Source organism: Lytechinus variegatus, chromosome 10, assembly GCF_018143015.1.
Source record: "Lytechinus variegatus isolate NC3 chromosome 10, Lvar_3.0, whole genome shotgun sequence".
NCBI classification, from domain to species: domain Eukaryota; kingdom Metazoa; phylum Echinodermata; class Echinoidea; order Temnopleuroida; family Toxopneustidae; genus Lytechinus; species Lytechinus variegatus.
The window spans coordinates 30,526,833-30,549,731 of NC_054749.1; the positions used below are offsets into that span (position 1 = coordinate 30,526,833).

At 37.4% G+C, this 22,899-nt stretch overlaps 1 protein-coding gene across 2 annotated transcripts in view; it reads right to left on the reverse strand.

Annotated features, from left to right (window-relative positions):
• LOC121422969 (deleted in malignant brain tumors 1 protein-like) overlaps positions 1-22,899 on the reverse strand; it is a 64,766-nt gene that overhangs the window by 38,060 nt on the left and 3,807 nt on the right. Inside the window, exons 1-9 of one of the 2 annotated variants that reach the window (XM_041618219.1) lie at positions 17,416-17,434; positions 13,317-13,631; positions 12,454-12,753; positions 11,444-11,565; positions 9,370-9,571; positions 5,209-5,517; positions 3,941-4,237; positions 3,649-3,755; positions 1,703-1,907 (exon numbers count right to left, since the gene is read on the reverse strand). In XM_041618219.1, coding sequence (XP_041474153.1) covers positions 1,703-1,907; positions 3,649-3,755; positions 3,941-4,237; positions 5,209-5,517; positions 9,370-9,571; positions 11,444-11,565; positions 12,454-12,753; positions 13,317-13,575 — 1,801 coding nt within the window. In that variant the 5' untranslated portion in view covers positions 13,576-13,631; positions 17,416-17,434. Of the gene's footprint in view, positions 1-1,702; positions 1,908-3,648; positions 3,756-3,940; positions 4,238-5,208; positions 5,518-9,369; positions 9,572-11,443; positions 11,566-12,453; positions 12,754-13,316; positions 13,632-17,415; positions 17,435-22,899 lie in introns of those variants that run through there. The other variant, XM_041618218.1, reaches the window with a different exon arrangement.

The window sequence follows — 22,899 nt, forward strand, 5'->3', positions numbered from 1 at the left end:
GGCACTATACAACATAGGATCGCCATGTTTTTCATATCAATGCACCGATAATAAAATTCTGAACAATTTGATACCTTGATCAACCTTCTACGACAAGTAATAAAGGAATTAGCCTCTATCAAAGTTTACAGCATGCGCGCGCGCACTTACCATAGACAATATATGTGCAAAAACATGCCTATACAAAATTCATTATAGCTTTTAAAGTAGTACGGTGACCCCCATTTTTTTTTCATATTCGAATAGAGTATGGATGGGAGATGTGATTTCATGTCGCATTTGACCCGAAATTATATCATGACGTCATCAAAATGGCGTCGGAACTCAAAATTCCCATTTTGCTACTTATGACGTCATCATAATTATGCAAATTTGACTTTAACTCTGTAAATATTGGTCAATTTTCGCTCAGTTTCCAATATGTTGTAGCTGAGGACATACTCTTTCTAATTTGATGCCTTTATTCACTTTTAAGGGAATGGATCATCCTGAAAAATGGAAAGTTATAGTGGCATGTCATTTTCGCTCATTTTGTGTGCAATCTCTATGGGAAATGACTTTTTCTCAAAACTGGATTTTACATTCCTCTAGTTCGTGAGCCATATCTCCATTTCTGTTTGTTGGTTTTCTCTGAGCTTTGAGTATGTTGTAGCTGAGATTGTAAGCTATCGCAAGTGTGGTCTCCATTTTCCAATCAGATGCCGGGATCATGCCCGTATTTCACTTGCAAAATTGGATTTCAGATCTTCTCCTTTTGCTTATGTGTTAAGTCTATGGGAAGTGTGTAGCTCAATGGGTAAGGCATCAGACTTGTGTCCTTAGGGTCCCCGGTTCGAACCCAAAACTGGACATAATTTTTTTTTCTTTTTTTTTTCTTTCAACATTTCGCAAATGTTCCTTACTCACCATTACAAGGTATATAAGTTCAAATATCACACAATTAAGTAGATTAAAATCGTTTTAATAAGCCTATATACATGTACAATGTGTATCGCCTACACCTACATGTATTTCACATATTCTCATTTCCCTCTTTTTCAAGAGTATTCAACATATTCTTTTCGTAAGAAAAGTTCAGTTTTCATCATGATGATCATATTTATATCAATAAACATGCTGATTGTCTTCGTGTTCATAAAATCAGAGACAGATCACCTAATTCGTCCTCATGACGAATTAAAATTCTAGTTTACAAATATCATATTTGAACTTCAGTCAAAGGAAATAAAAAGATTAAGAATGTGACAGAGAACTCAAGAATATGTTCAGGTTGGTGTGCATAAGTCATAGGTAACTCTATTAACTACTGTATAAAACAGCATCCTGCTGTCACCTTTAAATTTACTCTTTACATCCATGAAATCAATTACTTTCCAAAATTTGGAAAACTCTAGCTCTTGCAAGGAACAATGTCAACAACCTCAACGTGCCAACTGTATTTCTATAGGCAATGGCTTAACTTTTTGACAACTGAATTCTGTGATTCCCATATGCTTTACACAGATACCAACCACTTATAGTAGGCCATTGGCTAACCTGTTGACTACTGCATTCTGTGATCCCATAAGATTTATAGAGGAATCACCCAGTGACTATTAATTTCTAGGAGTATGGCACAATTGGTCAAGGATTGACTCTAGGACTTAATAGGAGGCAAACGGTCAAGGGTTGACCCTGAGGGTACATAGAGAAAGAAACAGACCTGACGTCAAAGCACACGATACCCCAGCATCTTCACTATGGTCACAGTTGCTACTGCTGCTTCCGCTATTAGAGCACTGAGACAGGAGGGTCTCGGATCCTGTGCACTGGACATCATCATAGACAATTGGTCCTGTTCCGGGACCAAACCTTGAGCGGTCATAGGACTGCCTGGCATAGCCGTAGCCAAGTTGTCTGCAAACCACCTGCAAACAAAAAGTTTTTAAAAAATTGATTGATGTGAATTTCGATTCATCCTATGAGATCATCAATTAAAATGTAGAATTAATTATCATCTCAACTGAAATGGGACTGCAACAAAAAATATGCTTCCCTCAGATTTCAGACTTACAACCCTGAAATACAGAGAATTCCTCACACTTTCAACGATATAATAAATGGACTGTCTACCTCAAGTCATTAGTGGACACTATAGCAGAAACTATTGACTGGCATTATGCAGCATTTATATCTGTCCACAATTCATACCATGCACACTATGACAAGGCTGAATGTAACTAGTGCTAGTCAGGCTAACTAGATAGTTGCTCTACTTCTTGCACGTACAGTACGTACCGTAAGTAACGGTGTATTAACCGCACCTTTTTCTCGGCGGGATAGAAGCAAAAGTCGGGGGTGCGGTTTATACACGGTGACGGGTCTGAGCCGGCCCGCCGTAACCCTTCCCGTACATGTACGATGTATGCCAGTTCACAACACATCGAGTGGCCGGGCGTAGCCGCCCAGGCAATGTCGTTTAGAGGGGTATGAGCCGCGGGTAATGGGAAGCGATTACCGGTATTACGATCTTAATTAAATGTTGTCCATAACAAACGCACCCACCTTCATGACACTAATTTTGACTTTATTCTCGATTCAAAGTAGTGAAGTTCCCTGGCTAATTTAAAAGAGACGCCAAGCATACTCGGTAATATTTTGTCACCGATGAGCGAGAGTTGAGTGAGCTTAGAGATTGCGTTGTGATGTGGTTATAGTGCGACTTAAGCTGGCGCTATTCAAAGTCCCGTTTCGCGCCAGCTTTTTTTTTCCTTCCTGTTTGCTTTTCATAAGATACCATGTAAACCACGCACGAGGGAGACGGCATGAAGCCGTAAAAAACAACTGGAAAAAATGTCAATTTCTTTGTTTCTTGAACCTTCCTGTATTCCCATATCCAAAATTCATGCTAAGACATTAAATTTCTGAAAATGGTAGTGAGGTTGTGATGCAAGAAATGTGAATGTTTCTTCCTCCTACGCTGGGAAAGACACATCATAATTTGATGTACTGGCATGACTGGTACTGTATAGTAGTTTGCAATGTAATAGCAGTGCTGTGTGTGTGCGTGTACACTGTGACTGTGAGGTGAGTGTGTAAGTTGCCAATATTGTCGGGATTGTTCTTTCTTTCTAACATTTGTAGATGAATTGATAAAGAACAGCAGATTTCCGCATACCGGTAATCTCTTTGGATACTTTGAAATCTTAAAATCTTAGATTTTGTTTCTTCGTACCTCAAATATGCATGTAAATGTAAGATTTTTTTTTTTTTTTTTTAGTCCAAAGTTGGGGGTGCGGTTAATACACGGGTGCGATTAATACACCGTTACTTACGGTATATGTGCATTGTCAAATCATTATAATTATTTAAATGGGATTTTTCAGACTGGTTGCGACTTTAGGGTCATAATTTAGCATATATAACTTCTTGAATAAAACAAGATGCACCATACACAACATATTGTCACTTCTTCTTTTTTTAATTCATGAATAACTTTCTCTCAGTTATTTCCAATCAGTGCTGCACCAATTGCACTGATGAAAAATCACCCCTGAGAAAATGGTTTCAACAATGCCCCTCCAAGCAGTTGAGGATAACATTCAACTCCATATCATTGCACTGCAAATTACCAACCAAGACTTTAAAAGATTTAGCTAAAAACATTACCTGAGCATCAGTAAGGTCCCAAAGATCATCGCAGATAGTTCCCCACGTTCCATTCACCAAGACCTCCACTCTACCTTCATATGGATCACTACCATTAACTAATCGGACTGCATTAAAAATTGGAAAGAAATAATAACCATCAGCCAACAGAACTGCATTATAACTGGAAATAAATTTTTTTGTTCTGATCAATCACAATAATATGTTATAAAACAAATCAATACTTCTGACCCATTTTATAAAACAAATAATTTACTCAATCACTCTTTCATGATAATCATATCCAACTTACCAGTTGGAGCACAGGTAACACTGACCGGCTGCCTACAATTCCCAGGTCTTCCATTACAAACTGACAACGTGGACTCGCTTCCATCACATGCATATTCCCTGGCAGTGGTGACAGCAATTTTCTCTGTACCATCAGCGAAAGTTGCATTCGCAGCCATTGCATCAGCCATTCCAAGTTGCCTGCAGACAACGTTGGCATCGTCAATGGTCCAATCAGAATCGCAGATACCACCCCATACACCATCGTTCTGAATCTGTACGAATCCTCCGTATGCGCTGGTTCCATTTACAAGTCGCACTATTAGAGCAAAAAAATCAGGATAAACTTGGGAATATTGGAAAGGAATAAAATGCTCAACCTTCTGTATGTCCAACTCCCAGTTTTTCCATTCTTACTTAACTTCACAAACTGTTCAAAGAGCAGTTTGTGATTTGAGAGAACGACTTGTCATGTGAACTAGAAAATATAGAAATATCATTTCAGGAAAGTCCCACACTTATGGGGTCAGACGTACATGTACTCTATGGAATTGACTGTTCGCAATCCGATTTTGGAACAAATCGCATTTCGCTCATTTTCTGAAAATGTGAATGGAACATATCATTTTATCTGAGGTTAAAATCAATTGAGAGAATACTAATATAACCATTTTGAGAGATTGCAAGCCTTTATTTTGGAGTAAAGGCCAAATTAGTTTCAAATCGTAGCCAATCGTATAACTGCTATGATGTCATTACGACTAGATATCAAATTCGCTTTTAATCTAAGAAGGATGATAGCATAGTCACAGATTTGAACATAGGTATTCGTATGATTTAGAACATTACACAGTAAGATATTCCAAGTCTCAATATTAGCATCAAATTCTACTACATTTTATTCTGAAATCGGGTCGCAGACCAGTCGTAAGGTGTGCAGTCGCCTTTACAATGATAATTTACAAATAATCATTACCACCATCTCCTTTGTTTTCATCATTTTCTTTATCATCATCGGCAGCATCAGCACCACCACCATCACCATAACAAGAATCATCATCTTCATCATCATCATTATTACCACCATCAGGGTTATCATCACTCACCTCACTATCACCACAATTCATCATTATTATTGATCATCTTTATCACAATAATAATACCGTTAATGTTAGAACCAAGGCAATAATGACATTGCAAAGTATCATCCACACTTTCTCTCTCACTTGTTCTAGGGCTCTCTATATAACAGTAGGCCTATCCTTCTTTGTTTTATCAAGTAATACTTACAAGGTAATGAGCATTTGACTGCTGCTTGCTCTGGACATCCATCTTCTGTCAGAGGTGAGGTCTGGCACTGACCAAGGAAGGCTTCATCAGACAAACACTGGACACCCGAAAGAAAGATCATTTCATTGATGGTAACGTTGCTGTAACGGGATGCAGAAGAAACACTGAATGCGGGACCGAGGCCGAGCTGACGACACGCAACATTTCCGTTTGCGATGCTGAAGTCTTGGAAGCACACAGCACCCCATTGTCCATTGACGCTAATCTCAAGTCTTCCCTCTGAAGGTGAGCGCCCATCCACCAAGCGAACTAACAGAAAGGAAATTGAAAGGAAATCATATATCTTCATGCTCCCTTTGACCAAATATACACTCGAAATGTTAAAAATGTCACCACTGAAAATGAATAGAAATCATGACCAACTGAGAAATATGATTAGCATTTCAGGGTTTAACCCCGGGGTTTTAACCATTGGCAAAACCTGCAGGAACTTTTCAAGTGGAAGCATGTTATCATGTAACACATTACAATAAGGGGTTAGAACATGGAGCCATCATACCAAATTCAAATAGTTCTGCTCCTAAGAGAGATTTATTGACAAAAGTGTCATAATGTGATTGTGAAAGTTGGTATTATAATGCTATTACATTAAAGGCAAAGGCATCACCTAAATTAAAATAAATCGCTTATATTCTTCTGAAGGTTGCATGCATGCAAACAGATAAGAATGTATGGGGGCTACACATTAACAGTCAGTCAGCAAGCCCTGAAAAAGTCCAAGTGATATCCAAGTGATATTCATGACTAGAGGGTTTTGCATAGTTAAAGAGATTGGTGCGAACCAAAACATCTCTTTTTATTCGGCCATTGCTGCTCTAAATATTGACCAAATTCCATGTTTCTGGTATCTTTGTAAAGAAGAAGAATCATTCTTTCAGGTCATGTGTTTGGATTTTTAAATAGATGTTGTAATATAGGGAAAACTATTGATCTAAAACATGATACAAAATATTTTTATGCAACAAAAGTGGTTGATTTTACACTTAATTTCTGTTTGAGCACAAATGATTTTTAGATCATGATAAAGCTGAAGATCTAAGCTTTAATATGATATAAATTTTATAAGAATATGTATTTTAGATGGGTCAGCAGCCGGCTTTTCATAGGCCAAGTACATTTAGCAGCTCAAAAACAAGAATACTGCACTCTGATTGGTCATAGAGACCACACACCCACGCAAATTCCAATGTTCCCCACACTAGGCCTCTGCAAGGTCACACTCACCATGTGGTAATCTCTTCAAATTACCCGCGGCTGTTGTTTTGATAACATTATTCAACCAATCAGAACTCTGGATTTTATGTTACTCAGAAATTTCAGAAATCTCGTCTTGCATCTTGATGGAAAAAGCTAGCTGCTGACCCATCTAAAAGATGCCACATATCAAGAGTGACATTGTAAGAAAGTATAGAGTTTGAGCTCTCTGATGATATAAATAATGCTGGTGCCTAAAACACAAAATGTTGCACAATTTTAAAGTGAAAACAGAGGAAGAAAATTCTGTTTGATGCATCACTTCAGGTAAAAATTCACTTATTTATCAGAATATTTCATTCAAAAGAAATGACCAATATAAAAGAGTAACATTTACTCTTGCCCATGGTATAAAAATAATCAATATTACTCAAGAAGAAAGTGGTTAAATTCTTTGAGAAAGAAAGTCTCACAATTCACAAGATTTTGCAGGGACATGAATTCAGCCACGAGAGGACTTGGATAAATATTGCTCATTAACACAGGGGCTTGCCGACTGACTGTTAATGGTCACCTGACTGATTAAAGTAATTCTTTGTTATATTTTGATTGTAAGGGCATTTGTAAGCAATGCTTTGCTTCAGAAATTTCTTTTATATTTGTCTTATAAGTGAATATAACAGGAGGAATTTTATAGCCGACATTAATACATTCATTCCCACCTATTCTTATATATTTCCTTTCTCGGGATTCTGAGTAATATGCTTATCTGTATTGGTAATCTTTAGTGTCATCATTTTTAAGATAGATTTCATGACTTCCCAAAGTTCATAAAATGTAACTGTACCAGATCTAGATATACGATGATGTAGTGAAAATTAAACCTTGGTTTTACAGACTCTCTCATGAAATTAGCGTTTACTGTAACAGCTTTTGATCATAATACTATAACAAGTGGAATGCCTCTGGCATGTCTCGCCTGCATTATGCAATTCGATATAGCAGCAGTGCTGCCTTTGAAAATGGCTAAGGAATAATTATTCACAAAAGAAAACACTATTATGATGAAAAAATAAGTCCATTGACCAAAAATGACCTTTGACCATGATCATGTGACCTAAAATATTTGCAAAACAATCATTCACACTTCATTACCCTTATATCGACGTTTCATGAGCTAGATCCATATACTTCCTAAGTTATGATGCCAATTCAACACATACTCCCAACACAGCCAGACTTCATTGACCTTTAAATGACCTTTGATCTTGAGCATGTTCCTGAAACGGGCACAGAGTATTCAGGGATACATTGCTGCTCTATGTCCAAGTTTAATGAACTAGATCCATAACCTTATAAAATTACATGATGACATTTCCACAAATACCCCCAACATTACCGAAGTTTGTTGACTCTAAATGACCTTTAACCTTGGTCATGTGACCTGAAACTCGCACAGGATGTTTAAGGATATTTGATTGCTTTTATGTCCACATTTCGTGAACTAGATCCATAAACTTTTAAAGTTATGATGACAATTCCTCAAATAACCCCAACAAGGCCAAAGTTTGTTGATAGTAAGTGACCTTTGACCTTAATCATGTGACCTGAAACTCAGGTAGGATCTTCAATGATACACTACTACCCATATGTCTATGTTTTATGAACTAGGTCCATTTACTTTCTAAATTATGATGACATTTCAAAAACTTAACCTTGGTTAAGATTTCGATATTGAGTCCCCCAACATGGTCTAAGTTCACTGACCCTAAATGACCTTTGGCCATCGTCATGTGACCTAAAACTCAGGCAGGATGCTCAGTAATACTTGAATACCCTTATGTCCAAGCTTCATGAATTAGGGTCATATGTATAATGGACATTGACACTTGGTTGAAGTCAAACTCGTTACTTTTGAACCATAGTAAATGTGAGTTTTTAGTTTTTGGCTCAAAGTTTCAACTTAACAAATTCAACATTGATTCCATTTCTATCTCAGGCAATGACATCCCCTAGTCAAAATCATGTCGAAATCTTGGAGTTATTTTTTATTCTCACATGTCCATGTCCAACCAGATTAAAAACATTTGCAGATAAGTTTGTTATCAATTGCGCAATATTGGCTTCAAAAGAAAATATCTCACTCGCTCAGCAACAGAGAAACTGGTACATTCACTTATTGCTTCACGATTCGATTTCGGTAATAGCCTCCTTTAAAACTTACCAGCTGCGTGCGCGTATTGTAACTCTATCTAGCAAGCGCAGCCACATCACCCCTATATTGAAAACTCTTCACTGGTTGCCCCTGGAGGAATGTACAGTCTTTAAAATCTTTCTTTTGATTTTTCATATAGTCAATGGAACTTCTCCCAGTTACAATAGGTCTTTGATGCATCATAACCAACCCTCAAGAAATTTATGATCCTCATCACCTAATCTCTTACAAATTACAGTTGCTAAGAAATCATGCGGGGAGCGGGCCTTTGCTCATGCAGGACCTAGCCTGTGGAATTCTCTCCCAGACAGTTTGAAAACCCAGACTTCAGTGACCACCTTCAAGGGCAACCTGCAAACATACCTGTATAAAAGTGTTTTTTGATAGACATTGACTTATTGTTCAGACATGTATTATATGTAAATAGTTTTTGTTGTTTGGCTCTGAAGCGCCTTGAGCATCTAATCAAGATGGAAAGTGCGCTATATAAATCTTAAGTGTTATTATTATTATATACTTTCTAAGTTATGATGACATTTCAAAAACTTAACCTTGGTTGAGATTTCAATGTTGATGATGATGCTGCTGCAGCAGCCACCATCGCCGTCAGAAAAGCGGTGCCTATAGTCTCGCTCTGCTATGCAGGCGAGGCAAAAATGGCAATGGTATGACTTTGAGCACCCCTGTCTTACTTGGTGGTCGGCAAACGACACCTGCATCCTCGTTGTGATGACAGTTATGGGAACGGATACCACTGCTTGCACATTCCAACAGGGAAGCTTCAGTGCCATTACACTGCATGTCATCCAAGAAGATTGGGAGGAAACCTGGCCCAAAGACAGCATTTCTTGCAGCAGCTGCAGCCTGCCCAAGCCCTAGCTGGCTACAAATTACCTATAATAAAAACAACAAAGTGTATGTATCTGCATCTTGACAAGTGCAATTTGTATTCACAGGTCACAATAGTCAGTTATAAATGTTGTTCTTTTACATTGTCTGATGTTATTTATTGCTGTACATGCTGTTATTTTAATAGCCTTTCCTATTAACAGAAACAATTTTTTTTAAATTAATCTCTTTTGTACCATATTATCTCATTATAAGCACTCCTGAAAGATTGTTGTTTTTAAAGCTACAAATAACATGAACTTAAAGCATATTTTTATCATGTAAAGATGGTCTACCTTCCACTTTATCTCTTCATTATATTGTTCTTTGTCAAAAGATAATTTTGTTCAAGAGATCATCTAATCATGACTATTTCAGATGACATGGGTTGAGGAATGAGGAAGTGCATATGTGGAAATGACCAACTGAACCCGATCACATCAGTAATAATTAAAGCGCTTTAAAGTAGAAATATATTGAAAATCATAAAAATGAAGAATTATATATCAAATTAAAGTGGAAAATAAGAACACGATGGTGTACATCATTTATCATGGAGACTTATGAAATTCACTTAATTAATAGTTTAAAGTTCCCTCTTTGAATGCTTCAAACATGCACAATTACGTCCGCGAAATTGGGGTTTTTTGATGACGTGTATAAGTGTATGAGAGACGTGATTGGCTCTCCCACGTCAAGCTCCACTTGCATGCAAAACCTGTGGTGAGGTTACGTTTTCTCCACACTCGTCACTGAATAATTTGATCACAAAATGAAAGAAAACCCAGAAGTTTATCTAGATTTTTGATTTTCAAATTGATAATTTTGAAGATGAAGTTTCTAGCTCTAGTGACGTGGATGGAGGTAAATTAACCCAAAAATGGCCGGAGGGGGGGTTGAATCAACCCCCCCCCCAAACATTTTCTGCGATCATTCCGCCACGCGAAATTTTTGGACCACGCCACTCACAGAGTTTATACTTTTAAGTCTCACACATCATCATTCTCTTCATCTTCAAAATCGTCAAATTGAATATCCAAAATCTAGAAAAACTTCTGGGTTTTCTTTCATTTCGTGATCGAAGTATTCATAGACAGTGTGGAGAACACATATCCTCGCAACAGGTTTTGCATGCAAGTGGAGCTTGACGTAGGAGAGCCAATCACGTCTCTCGTAACTTACACACGTCATCAAATTCGATTCCATGGGAGGCGTATTTCGGAAGAGGCATTTTAGCTCCTTTTTAATGGCGATTTCCACCTTATGTATTTCTTTCGTTATTTTTAAATGACCTAATGATAATCCTCACATCATGACCTTTCCACTGATATATCATTAAGGCAATATTCATACTCAACATATTTCTCCTTTAATACATAGATGAGAATAATGTATCTCTTAAGCACAAAATCAATAGTCAATTAATGGGTATAGCTTAAGTCTGGTAAATGGGCTAATTGGCAATTAGACCAAATGGTTAGTAGGCAAACTAGGACACCATTCTCACTACCGTCCTAAAACTGGTCTATTGGAAACTAGTCTAACGTGTAATGAGAAAGGTCGAAAAGGTCTTGGAAGCGATCTTCCAAACTGGTTCAGAAAACCACCTCGCGATGTACTTTTGAAAAACGATCATCGCACATTTCGAGTGCGCTACTCCACACACTGTACATACGGAATGCCTATGCTGTGGTTTCAAATTGCACGCAAAACATGTCACCACACTGAGAGTGTTTCCATAGCAACAAGACCACTTTACGTGAGGCGCTTTTGAAAACCACTTTCAAGTGATCAAATGGAAATGCTAGCAAAGCGATCTTTGGAACTGGTTTCCTGAACCGATTTCCAAGGGTGGCCGGGAGCATCGGGAATAGATACCTGAGCATCTTCTAAATCCCAGCTGTCATCACACACTGTACCCCATTGGCCTTCGTGCTGGATTTCAACTCGTCCTTCAAAGATGTGATTGCCGTTGACTAGACGAGCAGTCTTGGAGAGATCTTTATAGACAAAAAAAAAACACATGCTTGTTAGATTCTGCTGTGATTTTAACCCCTTTCATCAGTAGCATTATTACAATGGGCTTTTCTTACTTTATGGGCAAAGAGAGTATTCCCTTTTACTTGTATGAAATATTTGAATGTCATATTATAGATTGACTTTGAGAACAACTCTATCACAGGAGGAAAGTTTCAATGAATTTTATGAAAGAAACAAACACTGGACTATGACAAGTACTTGCAGTAACCTTATTAAATTAAATATCAAATTTATAAACAACTTCAAACAGGATTAACAATTTTCAAGCAAATATTTTATTGAATGTGCTATACCAGTCAAAGCCCAACCAAATCCATTTTTCCTCAAAGATATCAGACTTCTCAAAATATGAAACATGATCTATTAATATTAGACTTTAGTCCACAAAGTAATTAAATAAATTAAATGGAGCTATCATACCTGGCTGATTTAGCCAACATTTGCAGATTTTTGATGAATATATGACAAGTCATTTTACTCTTAAATCATATTTATTGATATCAAGAAATAATTCTTTGGTGTCAACAAATAACAATTTGATGTGTCGGTTCAAGAATGCCCTTAGCTAAAAATTTTGGTGCATTGCAACGGTGCAGAAATGCCCTTTATAAGCAATGCACTCAAGCCTGTTGCTAAGGGCATTTTTGCATGCAGCGATGCACGAAAGTGTGGGAAAAAGTGCATTCTTGCACCAAAATGACAAATTCTTGATATCAAGAACTAAATTAGTGATAACCAGAAATATGATTCAATGGCAAAATGGCTGATGTACGTTTGCATGTGCTGGATTTATTGTACAGTTGTTACAACCCCTTTAGAAGTTTTGCTATTCCTCTTGGGATACATACCTGGTGGGCTGCACTTGACCATAACGACACCTAGATCACCATCACATGCCATCTGGTCCATAACCCCAAATCCGCACTTACTAAGTGTTCTCTCATCTCCCGTACACTGTGGCAAACCCCTGAAACTCAGACCTCCAGGCCGAGGCATAAATCTATCAATGACCGCCCCATAACCAAGGGTTCTGCAGACAACAGTGGCATCCTCCAGCGTCCAGTTGTCATCGCAGAGTGGCCGGGAAGTCCCGTCGATAACGACCTCTACAATACCATCTAAAGGTGTGGTCCCGTTGGTGAGAATCACTATAAACGAGAAATGTCATTTTAAAAAGTTTCATGCGTGTTATAGGTTATCTTTTTTTAAATAAATTAGATAAATAGATAAGACAGTCTACTAGGTAGATGGATATAAATGTTTGGAACTGTCTCCCATCACCTGATTTCTCTTCCAACAGTGCAAAATGCTAAAAGAAAATAGCATTTCTTTCTCAAAGCAGATGGATTTCTTTGTTTATGCAGATAAAACTTGATGAAGCCTGTCATACACTAAAGTGGAACGAATTTGTCTGAGAAATAAGTACAAACCTTATTTAATTTTTTTTTCATTTGTTCTGATTGTTAGTTAATGAATGTAGACAGACACTGCAAGCAGTTTTTAAAAATGGAAATGTTCAGGTTGAATTAGTAGCCATCTCACAATTGTTGTCATAGATTGTTAGATGGCTGCTAATTCAACCTGAACATTTCCATTTTAGTTGGCAATGTGTGCCACTGCTGGTTGTAGAATGTTTTAATAGTACAGGAAGACGATCACGCTACACACTATTGGCCCACCAGAGATCAATCGCATGCAAGCCTGAACTCACCCGGCAGGGAACATGATGTACTCGCCTTTCCACTTGCACAAGAATAAGCACCCGTGCCATCATCATTTATAGTTGCATTGATCTGGCATCTGAACAGCTTGGACTCCCCTCCCGTGCAGTTGACGTTACCATATGAGAAGGTGGTGGCTTCCCCATCTGTCAAGGCAATGCTCTCTGCTCCCAAACTATTCCCATACCCCATCGTCCTGCATGCAACCTCCGCATCTTGTATTGCCCAATTATCGCTGCAAATAGGCATCCAAGTTTTGTTGATTGAAATCTGTACCTCACCTTCGTATCCATCACTAAGTCGAACTGTAGGACAAAAAAATATTTAAAAAACCCAAGTGCATATCTAGTTGTTTTACAAATTTGCTTTTATGTTTGTAATGATCTCAAATATATAACAAGTAAAATGCCTCTGGCCGTCTCACCTGCATCACGCGGTTCAATATAGCAGCAGTGCTGAATTTGAAAACTACTCTAACTCGCACAAGATGTTCAGTGATACATGGTTACTCTTATGTCCACTTTTAATGAACTAGACCAATAAACTTACAGAGATATGATGGTTATTCAACAAAAAATCCCAACATGGCCAAAGTTCATTGACCTTACATGACCTTTGACCTTGATCATGTGACCTGAAACTCGCACAGGATGTTCAGTGATACTTGATTACTCTTATGTCCAAGTTTCATGAATCAGATCCATAAACTTTCAAAGTTATGATGGTAATTCAACACATACACCCAATTCGGCCAAAGTTCATTGACCTTTGACCTTGGTCATGTGACCTGAAATGCGCGCAGGATGTTCAGTGATACTTGATTACACTAATGTCCAAGTTTCACGAACTAGACCAATAAACTTTTAATGGTAATTCAACAGATACCCCCAATTTGGCCAAAGTTCATTGACCCTAAATGACCTTTGACCTTAATCATGAGACCTGAAACTAGAACAAAATGTTCAATGATGCTTGATTACTATTATGTCCAAGTTTCATGAATCAGATCCATAAACTTTCAAAGTTATGATGGTAATTCAACACATACACCCAATTCGGCCAAAGTTCATTGACCTTTGACCTTGGTCATGTGACATGAAACTCTATTAGAGGGTTCAGTAATACTTGATTAACCTTATGGCCAAGTTTCATGAACTAGGTCCATATACTTTCTAAGTTATGATGTCATTTCAAAAACTTAACCTCAGGTTAAGATTTGATGTTGACGCCGCCGCCGTCGTCGGAAAAGCGGCGCCTATAGTCTCACTCTGCTATGCAGGTGAGACAAAAACCAGAACAAACATGCACAATGCATACAGTTATGATTAAACTTAAACCAAAGAAAATTCTAGACTTATAACCAAAAAGAAAAAAATATATGACTGAGATTAAGTATAAATGTGAATCCAGAGAAGATGGCTGACGGACATAGCAACAAATCAGCAATCAATAATGCAAAAGTAAAGCTCTTCTCTTGAAATGCTATACCACTTCCTCCTCCTCCTCTCCTCAATACATACCACCATCTGCTCTCTCATCCATTCCAAACTTTTTTTCTCATTTCCCTGGGTATAAACCTTTGACATTCAAGTTAGACACTTTCACCACTCTTTGAAATAATTAAGCTGGGCCTTGCAAGCTCCCAGCACTAGACTGTCATACCACTTTAATTGGCTGATAACTTCATTGATTCATTTTCTTAAATTCAGTCAGTTGCAAAGTCATCTAATAACTTGGACCAAACTATCATCTTATTCATCTATGATGATCTCGGTCATCTAATGATATCTTGGGAGATTATCATTTGGACTGATTTCCAATTGACTATTGTCCAAGTTCAAATGCTCTTTACTTTTTTGTGTAATTGCCATGTCATGTGGAGACTGGAAAATACACAAACTGGCTATCAAACCAAGTAAAAATATGATAGAATCATAAAACTGAGTAGTTTGCCTAAGTAATTAGTTCCCCTCACAATCTTCTTTAACTGGTACATGGTATTGTAATCATTTGCAAATTAATTTGCAAATTTTAGGTCAATTGTACAAACAAGTTAATAATCTGAACAAGTGGAACGCCTCTGGCAGTCTCGCCTGCATTACACAATTCAATATAGCAGCAGTGATGATGACTTTGAAAACAGCTATTGAATATTTGTTCACAAAAGAAAACACTCATATGGTAATAAAATACTATGTCCATTGACCCAATATGACCTCTGACCATGATCATGTGACCTAAGACATGTGCAATACATACTTGATTACCCTTATGTCTATGTTTCATGAACTACATGTGTAGAACCATAAACTTTCTAGGTTATGATGCCAATTCAACAGATACCCCCAGGCCAACACGGCCAAAGTTCATTGACCTTAAATGACCTTTAATCTTGGTCATGTGACCTGAAACACGCAAAGGATATTCAGGGATACGTGGTTACTCCTATGTCCAAGTTTTATGAACAAGATCCATAAACTTATAAAGTTATGACAATTCCACTAATACCCCCGACATCATCAAAGTTTGTTGACCCTAAATGGCCTTTGACCTTGATCATGCGACCTGAAACATGCACAGAATGTTCAGGGATACTGAATTGCTCTTATATCTAAGTTTCATGAACTCAATTCATAAAATGTCAAAGTCATGATGACATTTCAAAAACTTAACCGTGGTTAAATATTTCAATGTTGTTGACGACGCCGCGCATTCCGAAAGTGGCGCCTATAATATAGTCTCGCTCAGCTACATGTATGCAGGCAAGACAAAAACACTATAATCATTAATTAACAAGAGTTTCAACTTTCAAATCATATTTATAGCCTCTAAAATAATGTATGGCAACTTATTATGGTTGTCCTATCCAAGTTCTTTGGACTAAAATTTCTTTGCTGTTTCACCCATTCTGTTTCTCTTCCTCATAAATCATCTTCATTTTAGTACCCAGTACCCCTTTTCAAGAACATTTTCTTCATTCACTTCCTCTAATTTCCTTCTACTTATATAGTTTCTTCATGCCTTTCTCTTTTCCTTCCTTTTTTTTTATTTTCCCTTCCTTTTTTTTTTATTTTCCCTTTTCTATAAATTTCTCATGGACTTTGTGGACCTTGTTTTGTTGAAACAGGAATCAACAATGTTCACATTTGTGTATGTTTTTTCTTCTCCTTTCATCATGCATAACCAGCATTACCGTCAATAATCATATCATTTATATACCAACATCACCATCAATCATACTCACTGACTTGAATGGTATGGTAGTGGATCGTATTACCGAACACTTTTCATGAATTCAATCATTTCAAAAATATTATTCTCATAAAATTCACCAAACTTTCACCATAAATACACAATTACCTACAAAATATAAATATGTAAAAAGTTTGCCGAAATCGTTTTTCCTTTTGATGATATTAGCTTCCAATCGGACCCCTCTTCGGATGTGAAATATTTTGGTCACCTGAAAAAGGTGTCGTATTACCGAACGTGTGTTTTCAATGGGAAAAGTTGAGAAATCAACAAAATCACTGATCATGCTGATGAGCTATTTTTGACCATATTTTATTATTTTTAGAATATTAAGACTTTGACAATATGTTTTGACCATTTTTCATCATCATTCTATTCAAGTTCTCTTTGGAAGGATGTTGCAAAGAATTGAGCGTATGAAATTATTTTCTGACGCGTACGATGCGCACGTTCGGTAATACAAGGCCGGTCGGTAATACAACCACTCACTATACATCTTATCATCATCATGTTTTATAATTTTACACTGCATGAATATGTTCATCATTTAAAATAGGCATTTATATCACGGTTAATCTTTTTTATACAAATCTGTCGTACATCGATCCTCGACGGAGCCTTCGTTACTTAGACCGCCACAGGTCACCCATCACACGGCGAGCTGAGGGACGGGAGTCGGGACATGGCGCCCAAAGACGAAGTCCAACAAACAATGCCGAAAGAGCTACGAAACCCATGAAATTTGCTAGCGTTCGTACTACTACCGTACCGTAAGGGCACTAGTATTCAACCCGTTTGGAGAGTTTCCTCAAATATATATAGAAACATAGAATTTACCTGAATTTCAGACCCGTCTTATTTCTAAGAGCAAATGCTGGTTATTCTTTTTCCGTTATTTTTTTCTTCAACCAGTCGACTGTGTGCGCAGGCGATCGAATTATACGGCGACGGTTTTTTGCACTAGTAGTATTCAACCCGTCTGCACTAGTAGTATTCAACCTAGCGATGAAAGATGATCCTGTCTCTCAATCTGCCCTTGTCCCATCCGACTATGGACTAGACCATTTGAGATGAAGCCAGATACTTACATAGATCTAAATCTAATTTAGCAATATAAACCCTTTTGAGATTTGCTATCTATCCTCACTAGGCTGAATACTAGTGCAATTCAGTGCAAAAGGCCATCGGCGCATAATTCGCTCCTATGCGCATACAGTCGACAGATTGATAAAGAAAATACCGACAACAGATCACCCTGGAAATAACAAAGGTATGAAATTAAGATACAGGGGCGGATCCAGCCTTCGCCAATAGGGGGGGCCCGGAATTTTTTCAGCCATATTTTCCCCGATCGGCCGCTCAAATATGATTTTTGCCGGATTTTTTGTTTCTTTGAACAGTTGAAAGGGTAGTCCTAATGGTCACTTTTTAGCTTTATTCTTATGAAACATAAATGTATAATACCATAACCCTTATTTATATAATGCGAGCGCGGAGCGCGAGCTAATTTTTTTTGAAATAATAATAATAATAATAGACAGTTCTTGTATAGCGCATAACACATTATAAATAACGTCTCTATGCGCTTCCAAAGGACTTGGATATTATTACCTTATGTTCTTTTTCCTAAAATTTTGAACATTCTGGGAAACGTTTGTCTTCCTGAATAAAAAAGATGTGTATGCAAGTTAATAATTACTACGAACGTAAAGAGTGAGCAGAAATGAAGTGATGGAAAGGGTACTGTTAAATACTTGCTTGCAATTAGCCATGAAGACGTTACACATTTTTAAAAATCAAATAATGCGAGCGCGAGCCGAAATTTTTTGACATTTTTACCTAAGGAATGGAAATTCTTAGCACGTTTTGTTTAACAGAATAGGTATATAATTAAACATGCGAGCACGAAGCGTGAGCAAAAAATTTCGAGATTTAGACCTACTGAACAAGACACTCTATTCAATTAGTTTTGTAAATCATGAAAAGGATGAGTAAGTGGGGATCTTCCTTACATTAATAATGCGAGCGCAGAGCGCGAGCAGAAAATTTTTGTATCGTTTTAAACTGATCGAAATTGTACCTGTTATGGACTGCTTGCATTTAGCCATGAAGACGTTACATATTTCAACATTCAAATATGGCGAGCGCGAAGCGCGAGCTGAAAATTTTTAACCTTTTTTACCTGAATAATGGAAATGCCAAGCACTTTTTGTAATCTTGGAAGGACTCTAAGTATATAAACTAAACTTTATTGATGCGAGCACGAAGCAGAAAAATTCTGGACACTCTATCATGTCTATTCATGTTTTGTAAATCATGAAAAGGATAAGTTATTTATCCGCGAGCAGACACTTTTTGATATTGTGATCTGAAACTGGATATTGATTTAAATAGAGAACAATCTGCGTATCTGAATTAACGTGTGTTTTAGATTTCGACCTAGAATTTGGGTATTCTAAGTACCTTTCTTCATGTTCTTATCATGAAAATCAATAAGGCGAGCGCAAAGCGCGAGCTATATAAAAACATATGATATTCCGATCTAACAAAGGGTCAATTTAAGCTCTGTATTGCAAACACTTAATTTGTGGGAAAATTGTGAATCGTGATGGATGACAGTTAAAAAAGAGCTGATGTATTTTATTATTATTACTTTGAGTTTTTACATATAGGACCGGTACATTCTATAAGCCAAGGGCATTATGTCATCATAAGAAAATGATGACTATCTTCCTATTTCTCTTCCTAAGCATGAGAGCGCGAAATCTGTTAATATTATGGCCTGAAAACTGGACATTTAAAGTACTTTTGTAATTATGCATAAAATGCATGATATCTATCAATGCGAGCGGAAATCGCGAGCCGAAATTTTTGATAAACTGTCATCAGAGTAGTTTGAGTTAGAATTAATATTGGGATATACATAACTCACTAATCAAAATGCTAGCGTGCAGCGCTAGCTGATACGTTTTGACAATCTGACCTGAATAGGGAACTTTTTGAGAACTTTATGGAATACAGGAAAATAATAGGTACCTGACAAATCAAATTTTGCGAGTGCGCAGCGCAAGCAGAAAATGATAATATTCAGATCATAACACAGACATTTTTACAGAGCACTTTTTTAAAATCAATTTGTAAATCAAACAAAATAATGAAAGTTCAGTTTCCCAGCTGAAATATGTTTTGTACATGGACTTCAAAGTTTGATATTTCAAGCTCCATATTGAGCAAGATATGCAAATCCCCTAAAAGACAATAAGAGCGCGAAGCGCGAGCGAAAATTTTATATCCTAACAAATAGATTTTTCAAAAAATTATTTTCAAAGTTTCCCCTCATGTTATTTTATTCAATCATGTTCCTCTTATGTTTGCCTTTCTTCTTTTCTCCCCTCTTTTCCCTTCCTTTTCTTTTTTCCTTTCTTTTTTCCCTTTTTTTTTTGCTCCGCCAATAGGGGGGGCCCGGGCCCCTCGGGCCCCCCCCCCTGGACCAGCCTATGAGATAGTTTCCATATTTCTAAATATTTTTGGAAATAAATATGTCAAAATCTTTGAATTATGCCGGGTTGAATACTAGTGCCCTTAATACGGTGATCATGACCAAACAATCAATACATAAAGGCTAGTTACCCTGTTGCCGCGCCCCAAGGTGTCGTTGAGAAAAGTTGCCGAAGAAAATGAGTCAAGAACTTAAACTCCAAGTTCAAAGAATCTGTGGAAGGCCGGCCGGCTAGCGCCAAGGAAAGATCCCTATTAGTATAGCCTACATGTAGGTCCATGGTACCGTATATTTTACGTCGCTGACGGCCGGCAGCGCCGCGCCGGCCAGTCGGCCATGCGCGCCAGCCTTAAAGGGGAATCCAACCCAAATAAAAACTTGCTTTCATAAGGAAGGAAAAATCAGACAAGTTGATAGGTGAAAGTTGAACAATATTGGACAAAAAACAAGAAAGTTATGAATTTTTAAAATTTGTAAATATTGGTAATCACTATACCCATGGAGACTTCAAATTGGCCGCATATGGGATGTCATAGTGATGTAAGGCAAGGACTACTCTTCCATGTACTCCAATACATATTATGGCTAAAATGTCATTTTTCCCAAAAATTTTATTTAAAATTATATTTTTCTTTCATGAGGACATAAAACAATATACTACCTGGGTTATATTTAGATTACTGCCCCAGGGGAATGAGTACTTAGGAGAAAATCACAAATCCCTGATAATAAAGTACATCGGGCCTATGGGAAAGTTGTCCTTAATTGCCCCTTGTCATAATTTACTTACCCAGTTGCCAATTTGAAATCTACATAGTACTAGTGATGATCTCAATTTTAAAGAAGCTATAACTTTCTTATTGCTTGTCCGATTTCTTTCAAACTTTCACCATTCTGTTTAATTTATTCTTCTCCTTCCAAACACAACATTTTATGGCCAAGGCTGGATTCCCCTTTAATAAACCGATCCAACGGTCCCGGTCGCGCGCGTCCTGGTCCAGTCTTTATGTTGCTCGTCTCACTGATGATGAATTATATGATGATGATGATGATGATATGCATGACGACGACGATGCATGATGATGATGATGATAATGATGATGTAGACAGCTGGCAGCCGTCTGTTTCGAGAAGTTTTTTCAAACAATTTTTATTGTTTTCATTTCTCCTTGAACATTATTAAACAGAGACCGAAGCTTTTGGTCTAATGATGATGTCGATGGTGATGGTGATATCGATGACGACATGACGATGATGATGATGCTGATCATGATGATGCATGATGTTGATGATGTTGGTAGATGGTATAGGCCTATATACTGTATACTGGTACAACAATGTTGGTGTTGATGGCGGTGCATGGTGTATGATGATTGGATGATAATGATAATTAATGATGACGATGAATTATGAATCCCCGGTATGAATCATGATTTTTTAATGGTGATGGCGGCGGCTATATGGTGTTGGTGAATTGTGGTGGTAGTTGTAGTACGTGCCGATGGTAGTGGTGCTGGTGATGGTTGGTGGTGATTGTGATGATTGATGTGATGAAGGCTCTATCGGTGAAACGAATTACAAACACATGGTCTATTACAATAACGACAAACTAGGCGATAATATTTCAGTCTCATCATTGTTGGTTCAACATAATGTACAATACTGCTGGCACTTTTGGAAGATAAACTTCAGGCATAACTTAAAAAAGAGTAAAGCTATAAACAGGGGCCGCGAAACCGGGGGCGTAGGGGGCTTCCGCTTTTTTGTGTAAAAATATCGTGAAAATAATATATAATTGTGTCTACAATTTGCATTATCATCTCCCTCCTCATTCCCGCGGCCCCTGTTCTATTCTTTATTAGAAAACAGTATCAGGAACTTCATATCTCCCTAAGATCTGTAAATATGGCAGCAATGTCTCTTTCCTATATTTATGCCTTAATCATTTTCCTTTTCTAAAAAAAATAAGATTAACAAGCATGAGACAATGTCCCGCTATAAAGTAGTTTTATGATTATTATTTTCAATATTAGTATGTAGACAAAGTCTTGTAATGCTATTAAACGCGTGGATGAAACAATTTTGGCAAGTTTGATTTGAAAAATAAATTCCGAGTTATACTGCGTCATAATAATCTCTTCTTGTGCTTATTCAGTTCCGATAAGTTGGTAGGGGTCTCTTTACCTCTCTCTACAGGCGCGTAGGCATTGTGACGGGGGGCGGTCGCCCCCCAAAAAAGTCCCCAAAAAGAAAAAAAAGAAGGGAAAAAAGAGAGGAAAAAAGAAAAAGCGAAGGGAGGAAAGGGAAGAAAGGTAGCTTTGTGTGTTTCTCTTTCTATTTTTTATTTTTTCTCAAAAGATAAACTCCTCCACTCTTGCTCTAAATTTATATACAAGAATTTGCTTCTGCGTTGCGCGCGATTAAATGACAATATTGCAGTTCTCATTTGTTTCCCTCACCCTTTCTCTAACCCTGTTTTTTCCACCTCAGCTATATGTGTTTATTGCCAGCTAGTTCAAGTGTATACATGAGGGCATAGAATTCGACTAAGGTTAGGCCGAAATGTACAAAGTTGTTTTTTTTTTACATTGATCGCGCAACTTCTGGTCGGGTCGGCTCCGGGCGGGTAAAATCTTGATATCAGAGTCTGCCGTCACCTCCATATATATATATAGGCAACTTCTCCCGCTTTTCAGCTCATTACTAAACAACTATAATTTGGGGCAAACAGGTTCCTAATTTAAGAAGAGGAAGGTATAAAATTCCTGTCGTATCAAATGAAAAAGTACAATATTTTTTATCAAATTCTATTTTTTATCAAA